Below are 19,768 nucleotides of genomic sequence, written 5' to 3' on the forward strand. Positions count from 1 at the left end.
AAAATAACCTTTATTCTCCTTTAAATAAGTAATTAAAATATGCAATGAGAAGATGCAGTGTATATGATGGAATAGTGGCATTAGAATGTGTGAGAGGCACTAAAATTTGGGCTTTTATGAGAAATAAATTTCTGGACTGGGACGGGTCAGGTGTTGCCCAGATCTCAGACTGGCAGGCAGCAGGCGTTACGTGCTGCAGCAGGGAACCCTGAGCTGGAGGAATGTTCCATTGTTTTGTTCTTCTGGCAGAACAACTCTCTCCGTGCTTCATTGATCGATTCCAAATCACTTGTTTTGTCATAAATCAGGGCTCTCAAACTCTAATTACCTGGGGGCCGCTGGAGGCAGTATCAAAATGACCAAAAAAAGACACAAAATGACAGAAAAAACACCTAAATTATTTTAAAAAAGACACAAAATGACCCAAAAATGACACAAAATGACCAAAAAAAGACACAGAATTACTAAAAAAAAGACACAAAATGACAGAAAAAAATAAATTATTTAAAAAAGACACAAAATGACCCAAAAAAAGACACAAATTGACCAAAAAAGACACAGAATGACTAAAAAAAGACACAAAATGACCAAAAAAGACACAAAATGACTAAAAAAAAAAAAGACACAAAATGGCCAAAAAAAGACACAAAATTACTAAAAAAAAGACACAAAATGACAGAAAAAAACTAAATTACTTAAAAAAGACACAAAATTACCAAAAAAGACACAAAATGACAAAAAAAGGACACAAAATGACAGATAAAATCTAAAATACTTAAAAAAAGACACAAAATGACCAAAAAAAAAACAAAATTACTTAAAAAAGACACAAAATTACTAAAAAAAAGACACAAAATGACAGAAAAAAACTAAATTACTTAAAAAAGACACAAAATGACCAAAAAAGACACAAAATGACAAAAAAAAGACACAAAATGACCAAAAAAGACACAAAATTACCAAAAAATACAATCACAGTCACCATGTTAACCGTGAAACATGTTATGTGAGGGGTTTGATCTCATTTAGCTCTCAAAGTGCACCAGATTGATGTATTTTACTTAAAAATGTACAAACTTTTCTCCCGTGGTTGCATGCCCCTGGACCCCCTACATGGTTCAGTTTGGTTCAGAACCACATCATTAACGACTTTGATCTGGATCTCCTTCATCTTAATGCTAACCCTAAACAAGGATGAGGACTATTTCATCATGAATGATGCCTCAGAGCTTCTTTGTGTGTTTATGGGCCCTCGTTGTGCAGAATGTGTCCTTTTTATTTGTTTAAACAGTGAGTCCACCAGGGTTGTATTATGTTGTTAATGTTCCCATGCTGTGGGTCAAGACGGAGCAAACATCTCATCTTTTTTTATTTTCATTCATACTGAGCGAGGAGGCAGAACACGATGAAGAGAGTCACATATACACTGTAATAAAGATGTTTAAAAACCAGATCAAACAGTAAATCTGAGGGAAATGATCTTGCTGCATGAACAGATAATTTACCTTGACAAGATTTATTAAATTCCGATTATTAAATCTAGAAATAAGCATGTTGAACACTTAAAATAATAAATTAACTCTTAAAACCAGATAAAGTAAAGCTGCCAGCAGTGATGAACTGGCCCGAGCAGAGTGACCTGATGATTATTTGGTTCTTACCAAGAGAAAAAAAAAAACTTTATGTCATTTTTGGTGATTTTTTTTGTTGTCTTTTTTGTGTGTTTTTTTTGTGTCTTTTTTGTGGTGATTTTACGTCTTTTGTGTCTTTTTTTGTGTGTCTTTTTTGGTCATATTGTGCCTTTAACATCTTCTTTTGGTCACAAAATGACCAAAAAAGACCAAAAATGTACAAAAGAGATCAAATTAAAGCTGCCAGCAGCGATCAATTATTTGTTTCTTACCAAGATAAAAAAAAAAACGTTGTGTATTTTTTTGGTGTTTTTACGTCTTGTGTGTCTTTTTTTTGTCTTTTTATGTCTTTCTGGTCATTTTACGCCTTTTGTTTATTTTTTTGTCATTTTACGTCTTTTTTGTTTGTTTTTTTTTGTCTTTTTTTGTGTCTTTTTTTTTCTTTTTATGTCTTATTTGGTCATTTTACATCTTTTTTTGGTCTTTTTTTTGTCTTTTTTTTGTCTTTTTTGTCTTTTATGTGTCTTTTTATGGTCATTTTGTGTCTTTTTTTTTTTTGTGTTCACAAAATGACCAAAAAAGACAAAAAATGTACAAAAGAGATAAAGTAAAGCTGCCAGCAGTGATGAACTGGCCCGAGCAGAGTGACCTGATGATTATTTGGTTCTTACCAAGATAAAAAAAAAACTTTAGATTTAGAAGTGTTAGATCATTTATCTTGTTTTAAGAGTTAATTTATTATTTTAAGTGTTCAACATGCTTATTTCTAGATTTAATAATCTTAATTTAATAAATCTTGTCAAGGTAAATTATCTGTCCATGCAGCAAGATCATTTCCCTCAGATTTACTGTTTGATCTATATGCTTTTCATCTGCATCTCTGGATGAAATGCTCCCTGAGTGCCAGCTGTGTGTGTGTGTGTGTGTGTGTGTGTGTGTGTGTGTGTGTGTGTGTGTGTGTGTAGGAGGAATGTGGGGTCTTATTTTAGTGTGGTGCTGGTGATAAAGGGCTCATGGCAGAATGCTGCGTGGGTCACCGGGGGGTCATGGAAGGTTTCATAGGCTCCTATGGGACGGAGGAGATATTCACGTGTCTGTCTGGAGCCTCCACATGATATTTATTGTTTTCTTTTTAAAGGTCACAACATGTAAAAATAGATACAAATCTGTAAAATTAGCTTTGATTTAAACCTGTACTCTGCTCGGGTCATGTGAAACTAATATTCATGTGATGATAGTGACCCATTTGTTCCATTCATATTCATTATTAATAACTAGTGCAGTGCCAGTAGGAAATATGTGTTCATATAGTGGGAGATTAAGGAGATTTTTCAGTTAAGGCTAAATGAGGTTGAGTGTGAAAGTGGGATGTACAATGATTTATGTCATTTTGTGTCTTTTTTTTGTGTCATTTTGTCTCATTTTTTGGTCATTTTGTCTCATTTTTTGGTCATTTTTGGCCCTTTGGTGTCTTTTTTGGTCATTTTGTCTCATTTTTGGTCATTTTGTGTCTTTTTTTTGTCCTTTTGTGCCTTTTTTGTCATTTTGTGTCTTTTTATGTTATTTTGTATCTTTTTATGCTCATTTAGTGTCTTTTGTTGGTCATATTGTGTCTTTTTTGGTCCCTTTTACAACATTCGTGTTCATCAGACTAGTGCAGTTCCCGTAGGAAGTATGTATTCATATAGTGGGAGATTAAGGAGATTTTTCAATTCTGGCCAAATGAGGTTGTGTGTGAAAGTGGAATGTACCATGATTTATGTCATTTTGTGTCTTTTTTTTGTGTCATTTTGTCTATTTTTTTGTCATTTTTTGTCAATTTGTATCTTTTTATGGTCATTTTGTGTCATTTTTTGTAATTTTGTGTCTTTTTATGGTCATTTTGTGTCATTTTTTTGTAATTTTGTGTCTTTTTTTGGTCCTTTTGTCTCATTTTTTTGTCATTTTGTGTCTTTTTTTGGTCATTTGTGTCTTTTTTTGGTCCTTTTACAACATTCATGTTTATCAGACTAGTGCAGTTCCTGTAGGAAGTATGTATTCATATAGTGGGAGATTAAGTAGATTTTTTTTCAATTCTGGCCAAATGAGGTTGTGTGTGAAAGTGGGATGAACAATGATTTATGTCATTTTGTGTCATTTTTTGGTCCTTGTATGTCTTTTTTTGGTCATTTTGTGTCATTTTTTGGTCCTTGTATGTCTTGTTTTGGTCATTTTGTGTCATTTTTTGGTCCTTTTATGTCTTTTTTTGGTCATTTTGTGTCTTTTTTGGGTCATTTTGTCTCATTTTGTTACTGGTCAGGTAGGAAGGCAACAGGTTGAATGTGAGACAGGCTGACTGTGAGACAGGCTGACTGTGAGACAGGCTGAATGTGAGACAGGCTGACTGTGAGACAGGCTGACTGTGAGACAGGCTGACTGTGAGACAGGCTGACTGTGAGACAGGCTGACTGTGAGACAGGCTGAATGTGAGACAGGCTGACTGTGAGACAGGCTGAATGTGAGACAGGCTGACTGTGAGACAGGCTGACTGTGAGACAGGCTGACTGTGAGACAGGCTGACTGTGAGACAGGCTGACTGTGAGACAGGCTGACTCTTGGCCATGTGTTTAACAGGTAAACTACTAGAGAAATCAGACAGACAGTCATAAACAGGAAGCAGGTCTAAACAAAGGTTAACAGGAACAAAGTAGAAGCTGCATGAATGGAAAATGCAGCGGTTAGACCAGGGATGGGCAACTGGAGGCCCGGGGGCCACATACGGCCCTCACCCTCTCTTGAAGTGGCCCTCAGTACAACTACATGCATTTGAGCATGAAATCTTAAAAGTGCAGTGTAAAAATGCACAAAATCACTTCTTGTAATTAATGTTGGTCTGCTGTTCTTGCACTGAAAAAAAAAAAGAAATCACAGTAAGTGGTTATTTTTTATTTGCTTCAAACCTTTTGTATTCCTATTTATACTGTTAAACATGCATTTGAGCATGAAATATGTTAAGTTACTGCACTGTAAACATATTTAAAATGTCAGTTTCATCATATCTGGTTACGTGCACGCTCCTATATGTGGCCCTGTGGTAGTGAACATGATATTACAGAAAACTTAAATTACTTGAAAAAAGACACAAAATGACCAAAAAAGATACAAACTTATTTAAAAAAGACACAAAATGACACAAAAAAACCCAAAATGACCAAATAAAGACACAAAATGACCAAAAAAGACACAAAATTATTTTAAAAAGACACAAAATTATTAAAAAAAACAAAAAAAAAAAACGGTCCTATATGTGGCCCTTGTGGTAGTGTCCATTTTTTTAACTCGATACCATTTTCGATACCACCAGGATAAAAACAAAGACCCCAAAATTTAACAGAAATATTTTTATTAACAAGAAAAATGCAACATGTAAAAATGAACAGAACCACAGGTTAAATATTTATAATAAAAAACAAGTTGTGCAAAAAGAAACTGCAACTATGATAACAAGCTTCAGGTCTGACGTAGTGCAAAAAATAAATAAATACAATAAACAACAACAATTAGAACAGAATATTAGAATTAGAATATTTTGAGGTTGGATGCTGTGCACAAAATTAGGCAAGCTTGATTAGTCGACTTTTCTCTGTTTCATTCTGGGACTTCAAGAGAGAAAATAACACTTTTCATCGATACTTTTTAAAATGAGTATCATATCCGGATACAACGTTTTAGTATGGATACTTTTTTGAGTATCGATACTTTTGACAACCCTAATGTCCATGAAACATTGTGGCCCCCTGCAGCATTTAAGCTGCCCATCTCTGGATTAGATGAACAGGAAGCTTTTAATTTGAAGTGGAACGGGACACATTTTAATTCTGACTTTGCTCATTTTCCTCTACTTTACCAAGCAAAATGATGATGTTCTCTCTCTGATGTTGATCATTTGACGGGGAGCGGTGGAACTCACCTTTTAAGAAACTGATCTTTTTCTTTCTTCTTTATAAAACACAGTCTTGTTATATATAAATAAATTTGAGCTCTGTTTCCTCACAGTAACAAGGTTCTACCTTTGAACTCTTTTGAACTCTGAGTTTGCGTGTTCTCCCCATTGTCACTGTGTTTTCTTTTTGTTCTCTGGCGTCTTTTGTTGGGAATTTTATTGAGGAAACCGTTAAAATAAATGTATCTGACTCCAACACAAACACCTCTCATCTATATTCCGTGCCGATCGTTTGATGGGAATGATGAGCTGAACCTACCTAAACCCATTTTATAGCCTAACAAAAGTTTACTTAAAAACTAGTGTTGGGACAATGAAGCTTCGTGAATCATTTCCTTTATTTTTTGACCCCACTAGATGGAGGTCTTGGCTTAAAACATTGTGTGTTTGCTTGCTTTATTTTGCTTTTTAGAATAAATACCTTAAAAGACACAGAAAAAGGACACAAAATTACCAAAAAAAAAAGACACAAAATGAAAGAGAAAAAAACTAAATTACTTTAAAAAGACACCAAATGACCAAAAAAAGAATTACATGCTGTCCTTTTAATGTTCTACACATATGAGTGATATACCAACCTCTTCTATGAAAAGAACTCCAAATTTCTTCACAATTACTAAATATTAGTGTTGGGACAACGAAGCCTCATGAAGCATTTCCTTTACTTTTTGACCCCACTAGATGGAGGTCTTGGCTTTAAAAAAAGTCTTCATCAATGGTGATTGAGTGTGTTTTCAGCCCTTTGTTGAACAAAGAGCGCCATCTCTTGGGCTCCGTAAATAAAGAATATGCTTCATGAAGCTTCATATGCAGACGTTTCCTCCTTTAGATTTGCTGATTTGTCAGTTTATTCAACACGTCAGATCATGTCCTGTCCTTGGTTTGTTACTAACTGTCGAATCACCAACTCCTGCCTTGAGATAAACCACCTGCAGAGATAACTGGACACACAGATTTCACAGCAGACACATTCATACAATATATATTTTTGTTGTAATAGAATCTTACTCTAAATAAGGCAGAGGAATTTTCTCACTCAGCACTTCATTGTTTGCATGCAGACAGCAGATAGAGTAAATATATTTTCAGTCCTTCTTAAACTATGTATTTCTTTACCTTTACCAGGAGATTGCAGCCTTTAAGGCTTCTGCTTTAAACTTTCTTATACCACACTGCAAAAAAGGTGTTTAGTCTAAAAACCAGATCAAACAGTAAATCTGAGGGAAATGATCTTGCTGCATGGACAGATAATTTACCTTGACAAGATTTATTAAATTAAGGTTATTAAATCTAGAAATAAGCATGTTGAACACTTAAAATAAGAAATTAACTCTTAAAACCAGATAAATGATCTAACACTTCTAAATCTAAAGTTTTTTTCTTATCTTGGTAAGAACCAAATAATTGATCGCTGCTGGCAGCTTTAATTTATCTCTTTTGTAAAATTTTTGTCTTTTTTGGTCATTTTGTGACCAAAAGAACATGTAAAAACACACAAAATGACCAAAAATGACAAAAAAAAACACAAAAGACGTAAAATCACCACAAAAAAGACACAAATAGATTAAAAAAAAAAAAAAAAAAAAGACACAAAAAGACAAAAAAAAACACCAAAAACGACAAAAAAAATCACAGAAAAATGACACAAAAGGTTTTTTTTATCTTGGTAAGAACCAAATAATCATCAGGTCACTCTGCTCGGGCCAGTTCATCACTGCTGGCAGCTTTACTTTATCTGGTTTTAAGAGTTCATTTATTATTTTAAGTGTTCAACATGCTTATTTCTAGATTTAATCACCTTAATTTAATCAATCTTGTCAAGGTAAATTATCTGTCCATGCAGCAAGATCATTTCCCTCAGATTTACTGTTTGATCTGGTTTTTAATCACCTTTTTTGCAGAGTAGATAGATATTCTAACACCTTCCACGGTCCGGAGAGGTTTTAAGTGAGTGTGTACGTACCCCAGTGTTAACTGGGACCAGAGCCAGCTCCACCAGTTGCGACCCTATAATAGCCAGTTCCCACTCCTCCACTTCAGCCTGATAAAACATTTGGCAACAGTTTGCTCTGCTTCACAGCAAAATGCCAGCAGCAGTCAGATATTTCCAGACATCAGATCTCCAGATGGCTGTAAACACAACACAGCTTGTTTCCTTGTGATTGAGAGTGTTTGAAAGTGAAAAAGACAAAAAAGAAGTTGGTTAACTCTGTAGTTTTGTTCTATCTCCTCCATGTCTGAATCTTTCCATCCTGCCTGTATTCAACACTTGAAACGTGTTTAAATACCATGTTGGTATATTTCTTCACCTATATGACCTGATAATAATAATAATTGATTTTTTATTCTGACTTACTGGATCAACATTTAGAACCAAAAAGAAACAAAGAAAAACCAACATAAATGTGATCTTGTGATTGTGTGTGATCCTGTCATCAACTCTGGTTTTTATTCTAGTGGGACTCCGTTTGATTTGGCTAATAATAATAATAATAATAATAATAATAATAATAATAATAATAATAATAATACATACAACATCTTGTGTGTTTAGCCCAACAATTTGGTCATTTTGTGTCTTTTTTGGTCATTTTGTGTGTTCTGTGTTTTTTTGGTCATTTTGTGTCTTTTTTTGGTCATTTTGTGTCTTTTTTTCACTTTTTGTGTCTTATTTGGTCTTTTTGTGTCTTTTTTGGTCATTTTTTGTCTTTTTTTGGTCATTTTGTGTCTTTTTTGGTTATTTTGTGTCTTTTTGGGTCATTTTGTGTCTTTTTTTGGTCATTTTGTGTGTTCTGTGTTTTTTTGGTCATTTTGTGTCTTTTTTTGGTCATTTTGGGTATTTTTTTCACTTTTTGTGTCTTTTTTGGTCTTTTTGTGTCTTTTTTGGTCATTTTTTGGTCATTTTGTGTCTTTTTTTGGGTCATTTTGTGTATTTTTTGGTCATTTTGTATATTTTTTTCAATTTTGTGTCTTTTTTTTGTCCTTTTTGTGTCTTTTTTTGGTCATTTTGTGTCTTTTTTGTTCTTTGTTTTCTAGTCTAGATGTGATGAAGAAGTCATGATTTGGAGCTTTTGGAGACTCCAGAGGGTTTAAGAATGATTGTACACAGTGTTCTGAAATCGGCCTGATAAATAATTTCTTTGTCACTTTGTGACTCCTGTTCTCTCAAACCACGGACATTTTCTAGTAAGCTGCAATCACAGACTGTAGCGCTCAAACCCACCAACTAACAGGTCAACCTGTGAACCTGTTAACCTGTTAACCTGTTGACCTGTTAACCTGTTGACCTGTTCATTAGTTTACATGTGGTAGTGTGTGAACCTTCCTCCATCAGTCACGTAGTGTCAAAACCACAAAGACTTCCCTTTACAAGACCACAAGTTGTGTAAACAGCAGGAAGTTGACTCGTCTGAACTCGGCTTAGATGTAATCCTGTTATTTTAAAAAAGCTCTTAAATAAACACATGAAGACATGACACCAGTCTGTGTTTTCCCTCTGAACCAGCCAAGGTTATTAGAGTTAACGAGAACTAACGAAATAACGGAAACTGGGATTGAAAAAACATTTTAGTTAACTGGGGCTTCTTCTCCTGTGTTAAAACTAACTGAAACTAACTAAAATTATAGTGAAAATGTCCTTCGTTTTCGTTAACTGAAATGAGCTTTTTATTGTCATTTCAGTTAACAAAAATGTTTTTTCAATTCTAGTTTTCGTTATTTTGTTATTTTTGTTAAATATAATAACCTTTGATTCAATAAAGTCACAATAAATGATGCCTTTTTGTCAAATTTTTCTTGTAAATTTTCACTTTTCCTTGTAAATTTGAGAATTTAAGAGAAAAAAAGTGACAAATTAAAAAAAAAAATCTTTAAATGTGTCACTTATACCCATAAATTTGTGACTTTTTTCTTGTAAATTTGACATTTTTTTTTCTTTAAATTTGTGAATTTTTTTAAATTAGTTTTAGTGTGAGTTTTTATTAGTTGTAGTTATTTTGTAATGGGGTATTTGTTGGGTTAGGGCAATTTGTCACATTTTTCCCGTAAATTTGACATTTTTTTCCCATAAATTTGTCACTTTTTCTCGTAAATTTGAGAATTTTTTCTCGTAAATTTGTCACTTTTTTCTTGTAAATTCGTCACTTTTTTCTTGTAAATTTGTCACTTTTTTTCACGTAAATTTGTCATTTTTTTCCCATAAATTTGTCACTTTTTCTCGTAAATTTGAGAATTTTTTCTCGTAAATTCGTCACTTTTTTATTGTAAATTCGTCACTTTTTTCTTGTAAATTTGTCACTTTTTTTTCATGTAAATTTGAGAATTTTTTTTGTTAGTTGTAGTTGTTTTGTAATGGGGTATTTGTTGGGTGCCAGATTCAATAAAGTCCCAATAAATGTTTCCTTTATTTCCTTTGTCTGATCCATCTCAGCCCCAATAAGTTTATTAAATAAACACATGTGAGCCATGACATAATTCTGTGTTTTCCCTCTGTGTTTGCAGCCGTTTAGCTCAGCAGCAGTCAGACAGCAGCATGGGAGGAGCAGTCGTGGACGATGGAGCTCCGGCGGTGAAGGCTCCAGACGGAGGCTGGGGTTGGGCCGTGTTGGCCGGCTGCTTCGTCATCACCGGATTCTCCTACGCGTTCCCCAAAGCCGTCAGCGTTTTCTTCAAGGAGCTGATGCGAGAGTTCGATGTCGGCTACAGCGACACGGCCTGGATCTCCTCCATACTGCTGGCCATGCTGTACGGCACAGGTAGACCAGGAGAACTGTACTGCTACAGAGCTAACTGTTAGCCTGTTAGCACATACACACTGTACTGCTACAGAGCTAACTGTTAGCCTGTTAGCACATACACACTGTACTGCTACAGAGCTAGCTGTTAGCCTGTTAGCACATACACACTGTACTGCTACAGAGCTAACTGTCAGCCTGTTAGCACATACACACTGTACTGCTACAGAGCTAGCTGTTAGCCTGTTAGCACATACACACTGTACTGCTACAGAGCTAACTGTCAGCCTCTGTTAGCACATACACACTGTACTGCTACAGAGCTAACTGTTAGCCTGTTTAACACATACACACTGTACTGCTACAGAGCTAACTGTTAGCTAACTGTTAGCCTGTTTGTTTCCAAATCTGCAAGAAAAAAGTAGCTTTTTTCCCCACTTTTTTTCTCGTAAATCTGCGACTTTTTTCACACAGATTTGCCACTTTAATCTAGTAAATTTGCCACTTTTTTCTCAAAATATTTGTATTTTTATTTTGGATATCCGCTGAAGTTACCAAATACGGATCTTCGCCCAATAAGGGGTTAACATCCCCTCTGGCTCTGCAGCTGGGAGAGACTGCTGCAGGAGGACTGTGCCGCTTCAACTCGTTCTTACTCTTCTTAACGAGCCTCCGGCCCCCATGGCTCGTTAAGAAGAGTAAGAACGAGTCTCCAAAAGTCTCCAATAACACCAGAAAAAGTCGCTGGATTTGTCTCCAGTCGCTTTTTTGAAAAATAGTCTCTAAGGGGGTCTGAAAAGTCGCTAAATATAGCAACAAAGTCGCTAAGTTAGCAACACTGCTTCACCGGCTTTTACAAATGTTGCGTGTTGTTGTTGTGGCGTCCAGTACTACGTCACATCCTGCTTAGCGTTCTATCCAATCAGCAACCAGGATTTTTACAGGGGAGAAAAGCGGCCCCGCCCCCTGGTGGTTGGTGGACTACTGGTGTAGAAAGTGTTGATTAGATCTGCAGGAGAGACGCATTTTAAAATGGAAATATCGCCGACGATCAGGTTAATTTAATCGTGGAGGCCAAAATCGTGATCAGGATTAAAATTTGGTTAATTGTGCAGCCTTAATAACACGTCTGATAGTGATTCACTGTGGATTATGGTGCATAAAGTGTGTTCTGATGGACTGATTGTGTTTTTCAGGCCCTCTGTGCAGCGTCATGGTGAACAAGTTTGGCTGTCGGTGGGTGATGATGGTTGGAGGACTCTTCGCCTCGCTGGGAATGATTCTAGCTTCTTATGCCACCAGTATAATACACATCTACATCTGTATCGGAGTTATTACAGGTAGAGTCACAACACACATGCACTCACTGCAAAAACACAAACCTGTAATAAACCTGTCTAAAACCTCAGTGTGAGACTAGACTGGGACTAGAAACTCTAAACACTTGTCTTTAGATGGGAGCTGATAGTTTTCAGAGAGTCTTTTCCAAATCTTTTCAGTCTTCTGATGTTTAGGGAGCATGAGGGGAAGAACCTGAGCGCTCTTTTGGTACATCTCCCCTCTGGTTTCTTCACACCCTAAGCCAGGGGTCTCAAACTCAAATTACCTGGGGGCCGCTGGAGGCAGTATCAAAATGACCAAAAAAATACACAAAATTAACCAAAAAAGACACAGAATTTCCAAAAAAAGACACAAAATTATTTTAAAAAGACACAAAATTAATTTAAAAAAAAGACACAAAATTACCAAAAAAAGACACAAAATTACCAAAAAAAGATACAAAATTACCAAAAAAGACAACATGAACAAAAAAAGACACAAAATTACAAAAAAGACACAAAATTACTAAAAAAAAAGACACAAAATTACAAAAAAAGACACAAAATTACCCAAAAAAGACACAAAATTATTTTTAAAAGACACAAAATTATTAAAAAAGACACAAAATTTAAAAAAAGACACAAAATTACCAAAAAAAAGTAATTAAAGGGACCTTCCACACACACAAAATTACTAAAAAAAAAGACACAAAATTACAAAAAAAGACACAAAATTACCCAAAAAAGACACAAAATTATTTTTAAAAGACACAAAATTATTTTTAAAAGACACAAAATTATTAAAAAAGACACAAAATTTAAAAAAAGACACAAAATTATTAAAAAAAGACACAAAATTACCAAAAAAAGTAATTAAAGGGACCTTCCACACACAACACGGTAAAGTGCCATTCATATAAAATTCACATTAAACTTTCATATCAAGGTGGGGGCCACAAAATATCGTCACGAGGGCCACAATTGGCCCGCGGGCCGCCAGTTTGAGACCCATGATCTAAAACCTTCTGCAGAGACTGGTGAGAACACATGTTTTAATCCTTCCTGTCCTCTCTCCTCAGGTCTGGGGCTGGCGTTGAACTTCCAGCCGTCTCTGATCATGCTGAACCGTTACTTCAGTGAGAAGCGTCCTCTGGCTAACGGCCTGGCGGCGGCTGGGAGCCCCGTGGCCCTCTGCTGCCTCTCCCCACTGGGACAGATCCTCCAGTACCACTATGGCTGGAGAGGAGGCTTCCTCATACTGGGAGGCATCCTGCTCAACTGCTGCGCCTGTGCTGCCCTCATGAGGCCTCTGCTGCCCCCCAAGACAGCAGAGATAGACGCTCCTGAAGCTCCACAGGAGAAGAAGCCCCAGATAAAGAGGAAACTCTTGGACTTCAGCGTGTTCAGGGACAGAGGTTTTGTTATCTACACTGTAGCAGCGTCTATCATGGTGCTGGGTTTGTTCGTGCCTCCTGTTTTTGTGGTCAGCTATGCTAAAAAACTCCACAATGAGGACACCAAGTCTGCACTGCTGCTCACTATCTTGGGATGTGTTGATATGTTTGCTCGGCCCGCCTGCGGACTGATAGCGGGCATCAAGTGGGTCAGACCCAGAACTGTCTACCTGTTCAGCTTCGCTATGCTCTTCAACGGCTGCACCGACATCATCGGATCACAGGTAAGAACAACCAGAAACACCTGCAATTACTCTCTTTCTTAAACAGATTCACAAGAAATCACGTCTGTCGCTTGCCATCATATATCCTTTATTTAACCATGTAAAAAGTCTCATTGAGATTTAAAAAAATCTCTCTTCCAAGAGACACCTGGCCAAGAAAGCAGCATAAAAAGTGACAAGTTACAACATTTAAACACAGTTAACATAAACAATTAAATACAAATACAGCATCACAACATACAGGTAACAAACCAAGCTCCTACTGGGGGAAAAAACAAGAGAAAAATCATTTAAAACAGAAGAGATTCTTTCATCTAATGCACAGTCTGTAACAATCAGGCTGGTAAAAAAAAGAAGAAGGATATAACGACCTGTTCTATGAGAAGAACTCCAAATTCCTTCACAATTAATAAATAATAGTGTTGGGACAATGAAGCCTCATGAAGCATTTCCTTTATTTTTTGACCCCACTAGATGGCGGTCTTGGCTTAAAACATTGTGTGTTTAATTGCTTTATTTTGCTTTTTAGAATAAATACCTTTTTTGGGAATCACATGCTGTCCTTTTAATGTTCAACACGTATGAGTGATATATTAACCTCTTCTATGAAAAGAACTCTGCTTTTCTTTATTTACAGAGCCCAAGAGATGGCGCTCTTTGTTCAACAAAGGGCTGAAAACACACTCAATCACCATTGATGAAGCCTTTTTATTCTTTAATCTAGTGGGGTCAAAAAATAAAGGAAATGCTTCACGAGGCTTCATTGTGCCAACACTAATATTTAGTAATTGTGAAGGAATTTGGAGTTCTTTTCATAGAAGAGGTCGGTATATCACTCATATGTGTAGAACATTAAAAGGACAGCACGTTATTCCCAAAAAGGTATTTATTCTAAAAAGCAAAATAAAGCAAGCAAGCACACAATGTCTGATCTAAACAGACTAATTTTGTGGTGAAGGAGAAGAGCAGACTCCCTTCAGGGAGAGCCTAATCACCATTGCTGAAGCTTTTTATTTATAGCCAAGACCGCCATCTTGTGGGGTCATAAAATGAAGGAAATACTTCACGAGGCTTCATCGTCCCAACACTAGATATTTCTATAGATGTAGGTCTATTAATCCGTAGCTTTAATCTCTTCTGATTAACAGTTGCTAGAAAAAGCAGAATAAAGCAGTTCTTGTGCTGCAGAAGTTGCTTCAGAAACCTCAACACGGTAGTGAGGTTAAAAGTGTGTGTAACTGGATATTATTACGCAAGTGCAGTGGTTTGAAATGTTTGAAAGGCATCACAGCTGAATACAAAATGTAAAACTCAAGTGTTTAAATCATGGGCCTCAAACTCGCGGCCCGACCTTGTTTCTATGACGACGTTAACAAAAAGAAAGGCAGCTGCTACCGGACCGTTTATTATTATTATTATTATTATTATCATTATTATTATTATTATCTGCCGTGTTGTTGTTACCGCAAGAAGTGGAAATGTTATGTAATGTCATTTTGTGTCCTTTTTTGGTCATTTTGTGTCTTTTTTTTTTTTTAAAGTAATTTAGTGTCTTTTTAAAAAAAGTAATTTTATGTCCTTTTTTGGTAATTTTGTGTCTTTTTCTAATCATTTAGTGACTTTTTTTTAGTAATTTTGTGTCTTTTTAAAGTAATTTAGTCTTTTTTTCTCTTTCATTTTGTGTCTTTTAAAGTAATTTTCTACCTTTTTTTGGTCATGTTGATACTGCCTCCAGCGGCCCCCAGGTAATTTGAGTTTGAGACCCCTGGTTTAAAGGCTATCGACAAAATACATTTGAAGAACAACAAGTAGCCTTTCATACAAACAATAACTTACAAGAGAATATATCACATCTTGAAAGAGTGAACAAACAGTATTTTATATTTACAGACAAAAGCTTGGTTGTTAAATAACACCAAAGAATTGTCCAAAATGAGGCAAACAGTACAAAGTGTTGATAGCTGGTTGGACTGGTATTATGTTTTTCATTTAAACAACCATTTTACCCGTATGTCCTCTATAAAACTGTAATATCTGTTTGTCTCCCTGCAGGCCACTGAATACACAGGTCTGGTCATCTTCTGTATCTTCTTCGGGATGTCCTACGGCATGGTGGGAGCGCTGCAGTTCGAAGTCCTGATGGCGATCGTGGGGACGGAGAAGTTCCCCAGCGCTATCGGCCTGGTGCTGCTGATGGAGGCCATCGCTGTGCTGGTGGGACCTCCTGGTGCAGGTCAGTCACACTGTGTAATACTTAAAGCACAGACATTTAGTCAGTTTATAACAAAAATATATGCAGGTTATGAGAGGGACGCCTGCTTAACCTGCTGCCCCCGCGACCCGGCCCCGGATAAGCAGAGGAAAATGGATGTATGGATGGATTATTTAAAAGGAACTCTAAACACACTCTCACCTAGACTTAATCTGAGAAAGTGATGAAAGTGTTGTTAAACAGCCCCTAAAGCAGAAAACTAAAGTAAACAAAAAGTTTTGCCTCTGGAGTGAAATTATCCCTTATCATTTTTTGAGCTTGGCAGGTTCGTCTGGTTTCCAGACTATACATGGATATGTTCATGAAAGAAAATTGTATTCACTCACATAACTTTACACCCACTGAGGTTGGCTCACAGCTCTTAACCCTCTATGGTGCATTATGATGGCAGTTTTTGTCTTAAAATAGACTAGATAAACATAATCTGAAGAAATTATATCATTCTTTTTTGGGGGGTTTGTTGTCCGTAAGCAACATTGTACCATAACGGTGCAAAAGTGAAAAAGAGATTTTTTAATTTTAACGTAATTTATTTAATAAACATGTGTAAAAGATTCAGTAGCTTCAACATGGAACAATACATAACATTTTAAATTTAAAAACATTATAAAAGGAACTTTTTTTAACCGGTTTCTTGTCTGAATGTTGCCTGTAGGAAACATTGAACCAAAGAACCATTGATGTCTTGATTGATGTATGAAACTATCAAAAATGAAGGTTTACTCATCTATCAAACCCCAAAACACATGTAAAATTACCAAAAAAAGACGCTAAATTACCCCAAAAAGTCACAAGATGACCCCAAAACATGTAAAATTACAAAAAAAAAGACGCTAAATTACCCCAAAAGACCAAAAAAGTCACAAGATGACCCCAAAAAAACATATAAAGCTACCCAAAGAGATGCTAAATTAATCAGTAGGAATATATATTTTTCCAGATGGAAAAGGGCCACGAAATTATGTTTTGAGTGATTTTTTGTTGTTTCCTTTGGAAAAGTCTGTAAAATAATGTTTCAATATGGCCTCCTGGAGGTCATGTGACACATTAAAGCATTGCTATTGGTTCCCCATACTCTTCCCTCTTTTTAAAAGTATCGCATCACTCAAAAACATGACTTGTAGAAATCTGACAGACCAAAAATGGGGCAACAGCGTACCATAGAGCAGCTGTTCTCAACCTCGGGGTTCAGACCCCAATTGGGGTCGTGAGATGATTTCTGGGGGTCGCCAAATCATTTTGGAAGTCAGCTCTGTCTCCACTGTGTTAAAGTGTTCATGTGTTAATGTGTTTTAGTCTTTTTGGTCATTTCATGTCTTTTTTTTTGGTCATTTTGTGTCTTTTTTTGGTCATTTTGTGTCTTTTTTTGTCATTTTGTGGTAAATTTGATTCTTTTTTGGGTAATTTTGTGTCTTTTCTGACAAATCCCAAAGTATCAAGTTATTACTTTCCAAGGACCAATCACGTTGATCTTCTCCTTCTATCTATATGTTCTTCCATCTCCACCAGGCCGCCTGCTGGACGCCTACAAACAGTACATGTACGTCTTCCTGCTGGCGGGCTGTGAGGTCACGCTGTCGGCGCTCGTCATCGCCGTCGGGAACTTCCTCTGCATCCGGATGAAGACGGGCGACCCCGAGGCGAAGCTGGAGATGGCGGTTACCGCTGCAGAGACGGAGGGGCTGAAGGACGCCGCGGACAGCGAAGAAGATCACGACGGCAAAGTGGAGCCAAAGGACAAAGAAAACGGAGAAATCAGTGGTTTAAAAGGAGCAGAAGAGTCGATGGTGGTCGAGGAGAAGATGGGAGAAGAGAACACACCGTTATGAAGATAAGACTAGAGAGGAGAGAGGGGGAACTGTGCACTGAGATAAAAAGTACTGAGGTTGATCCGGAGCCACAAAGAGGCCGTATGAACAAGGCTGGAGAAGAAACCAGCTGAAGAGAGCCGTATTCTATACACACCTCTCATTCCACTAAAGTTGGGATGCTGTATAAAGCAAGTAAAAGCTGGAAATATTGTCTTTGCACTGTATTCAATTGCAAAAGTTGCAGTAGATAATTAACGTAGAAGCATTCTGTTCTTGTTACGTTTCTCACAGCGTCTAAACTTTTATGAAATTGAGGTTTTAATGGTAAAACACAGTCTGAACTTCTGTTGATAATGAGTTTTAAATGAAGAGTTACAAAGAGTGTGAACCAGACATTTCTTAGGGCGTGAAAACGTCTCACTTAACGCTAGTGTTGGGACAACGAAGCCTCATGAAGCATTTTCTTTGCTTCATTAAGCTTCGTTGTCCCAACACTACTTTACTGGCAATAAATACCAGCTCTGCTGAGTAAGATACAGTAACTTCTCGCAGTTTTGTGTACTTTTATCAGCACAGTTTTTCACAGAAAGACCCTGTTTTCTTCATTCAGGAGTCAATATATTCCAGTTTCCATTTCCCTAATAATTTGAATATGCGGGGCACTCAACAGTGTTGGGACAACGAAGCTTTGTGAAGCATTTCCTTTATTTTTTGACCCCACTAGATGGAGGTCTTGGCTTTAAAAAAAAAAGGCTTAATCAATGGTGACTGAGTGTGTTTTCAGCCCTGTAGAACCTGATAATGTAATAAATTCCCGATAATGTAATAACCCCCGATAATGTGATAAAAATCTGCACTTGAGTCCATTGAAAATGTAATTAAACCTGATAATGTAATAACTTCCCGATAATGTAATAAAGTGCATTTCCCAATAATGAAATACACTTTTTACCAATAATGTAATAAAGTATAACATTAATGGAAGGTTTTTGATAAAATCAAAGTTGGCGGAAAATCCAATATGGCCGAAAAACCCCATTGAGGATGCATTGAGCTGGGATTGGCCCAAGGGTTCCAGTGATACATCCTTTGTGAAAAACGGATGAACGGGTCAAAAGTTAATAAACATTCAACTTTGACCTGTTGGTGGCGCTAGAGCTCTGGAGCTAGAGTTGATACACAGTATCACCACTTGAACCCAAGTAATGGGTGGTCTGCTGGTAAATTATTACAATATTGGGGAATTATTACATTATCAGGACTTGGGAAATGAAGGCTAACCTGATAATGTAATAACTTCCCATTAATGTTATACTTTATTACATTATTGGTAAAAAGTGTATTACATTATTGGGAAATGCACTTTATTACATGATCAGGTTTTATTACATTTTCAATGGACTCAAGTGCAGATTTTTATTACATTATCGGGAATTTATTACATTATCAGGTTCTACAAGCCCTTTGTTGAACAAAGAGCGCCATCTCTTGGGCTCCGTAGATAAAGGAAATGCTTCAAGAGGCTTCGTTGTCCCATCACTTTTTGTGTTGTTGCTTGTTTTGTGACTACTTTGAGTGAATATTCTCATTTGTCTGTAGGCCACTTAAACAAACTTGAACGGTGCGTCTCACTCCGGTGTGTTGGTGTCGTATCCTCAGCTGATGAGTGTGAGTTGACTTAATGCTGTAACACTGGGACCTGCTATGAATGACACATATGCAATTTGTTGTTTTGTTGCTCAACACTGACAGCAAGCACAACTTGCTTATGTGAATAAATCTAGTACACACCTTCTGCACTAACACTTCACTTTGTGTGATGACATGATGTGTTGTTGCTGCTGTTTTTCCCAAATAAATATATTTGCTTTAAGGAAATGTGTTCAAATGACATTTGTTCCATTCAGGAAAGGCTTACAGCAGTGTGTGTGTGTGTTGTTATACCTTTTGGTTTTTATTTATGTGCTGCCCATGTTTACAGAATGGTAATGTTGGGACAACGAAGCTTCATGAAGCATTTTCTTTATTCACGGAGCCCAAGAGATGGAGCTCTTTGTTCAACAAAGGGCTGAAAACACACTCAATCACCATTGATGAAGCCTTTTTTTAAACCAAGACCTCCATCTAGTGGGGTCAAAACATAAAGGAAATGCTTCACAAGGCTTTGTTGTCCCATCACTACCAGAATAGGTACCACTATGCATGACATATGCAGAAACAGAAAAAATGTTCAGCATTATGTAGCTTCAACATCTAGATCAGGGGTCTCAAACTCAAATTACCTGGGGGCTGCTGGAGGCAGTATCAAAATGACCAAAAAAAGACACAAAATTACTTAAAAA

At 36.6% G+C, this 19,768-nt stretch overlaps 1 protein-coding gene across 1 annotated transcript; it reads left to right on the forward strand.

The window, feature by feature from the left end:
• Positions 1-10,144: 10,144 nt before the first annotated feature.
• LOC131959059 (monocarboxylate transporter 4-like) lies at positions 10,145-18,422 on the forward strand. The gene is made up of 5 exons (XM_059324160.1): positions 10,145-10,367; positions 11,543-11,686; positions 12,745-13,343; positions 15,396-15,576; positions 17,125-18,422. The coding sequence occupies exons 1-5, from the start codon at positions 10,145-10,147 to the stop codon at positions 17,442-17,444; spliced, it is 1,467 nt and encodes a 488-aa protein (XP_059180143.1). The 3' UTR covers positions 17,445-18,422.
• Positions 18,423-19,768: the final 1,346 nt, after the last annotated feature.

Source organism: Centropristis striata, chromosome 21 (assembly GCF_030273125.1).
Source record: "Centropristis striata isolate RG_2023a ecotype Rhode Island chromosome 21, C.striata_1.0, whole genome shotgun sequence".
NCBI classification, from domain to species: Eukaryota; Metazoa; Chordata; class Actinopteri; order Perciformes; family Serranidae; genus Centropristis; species Centropristis striata.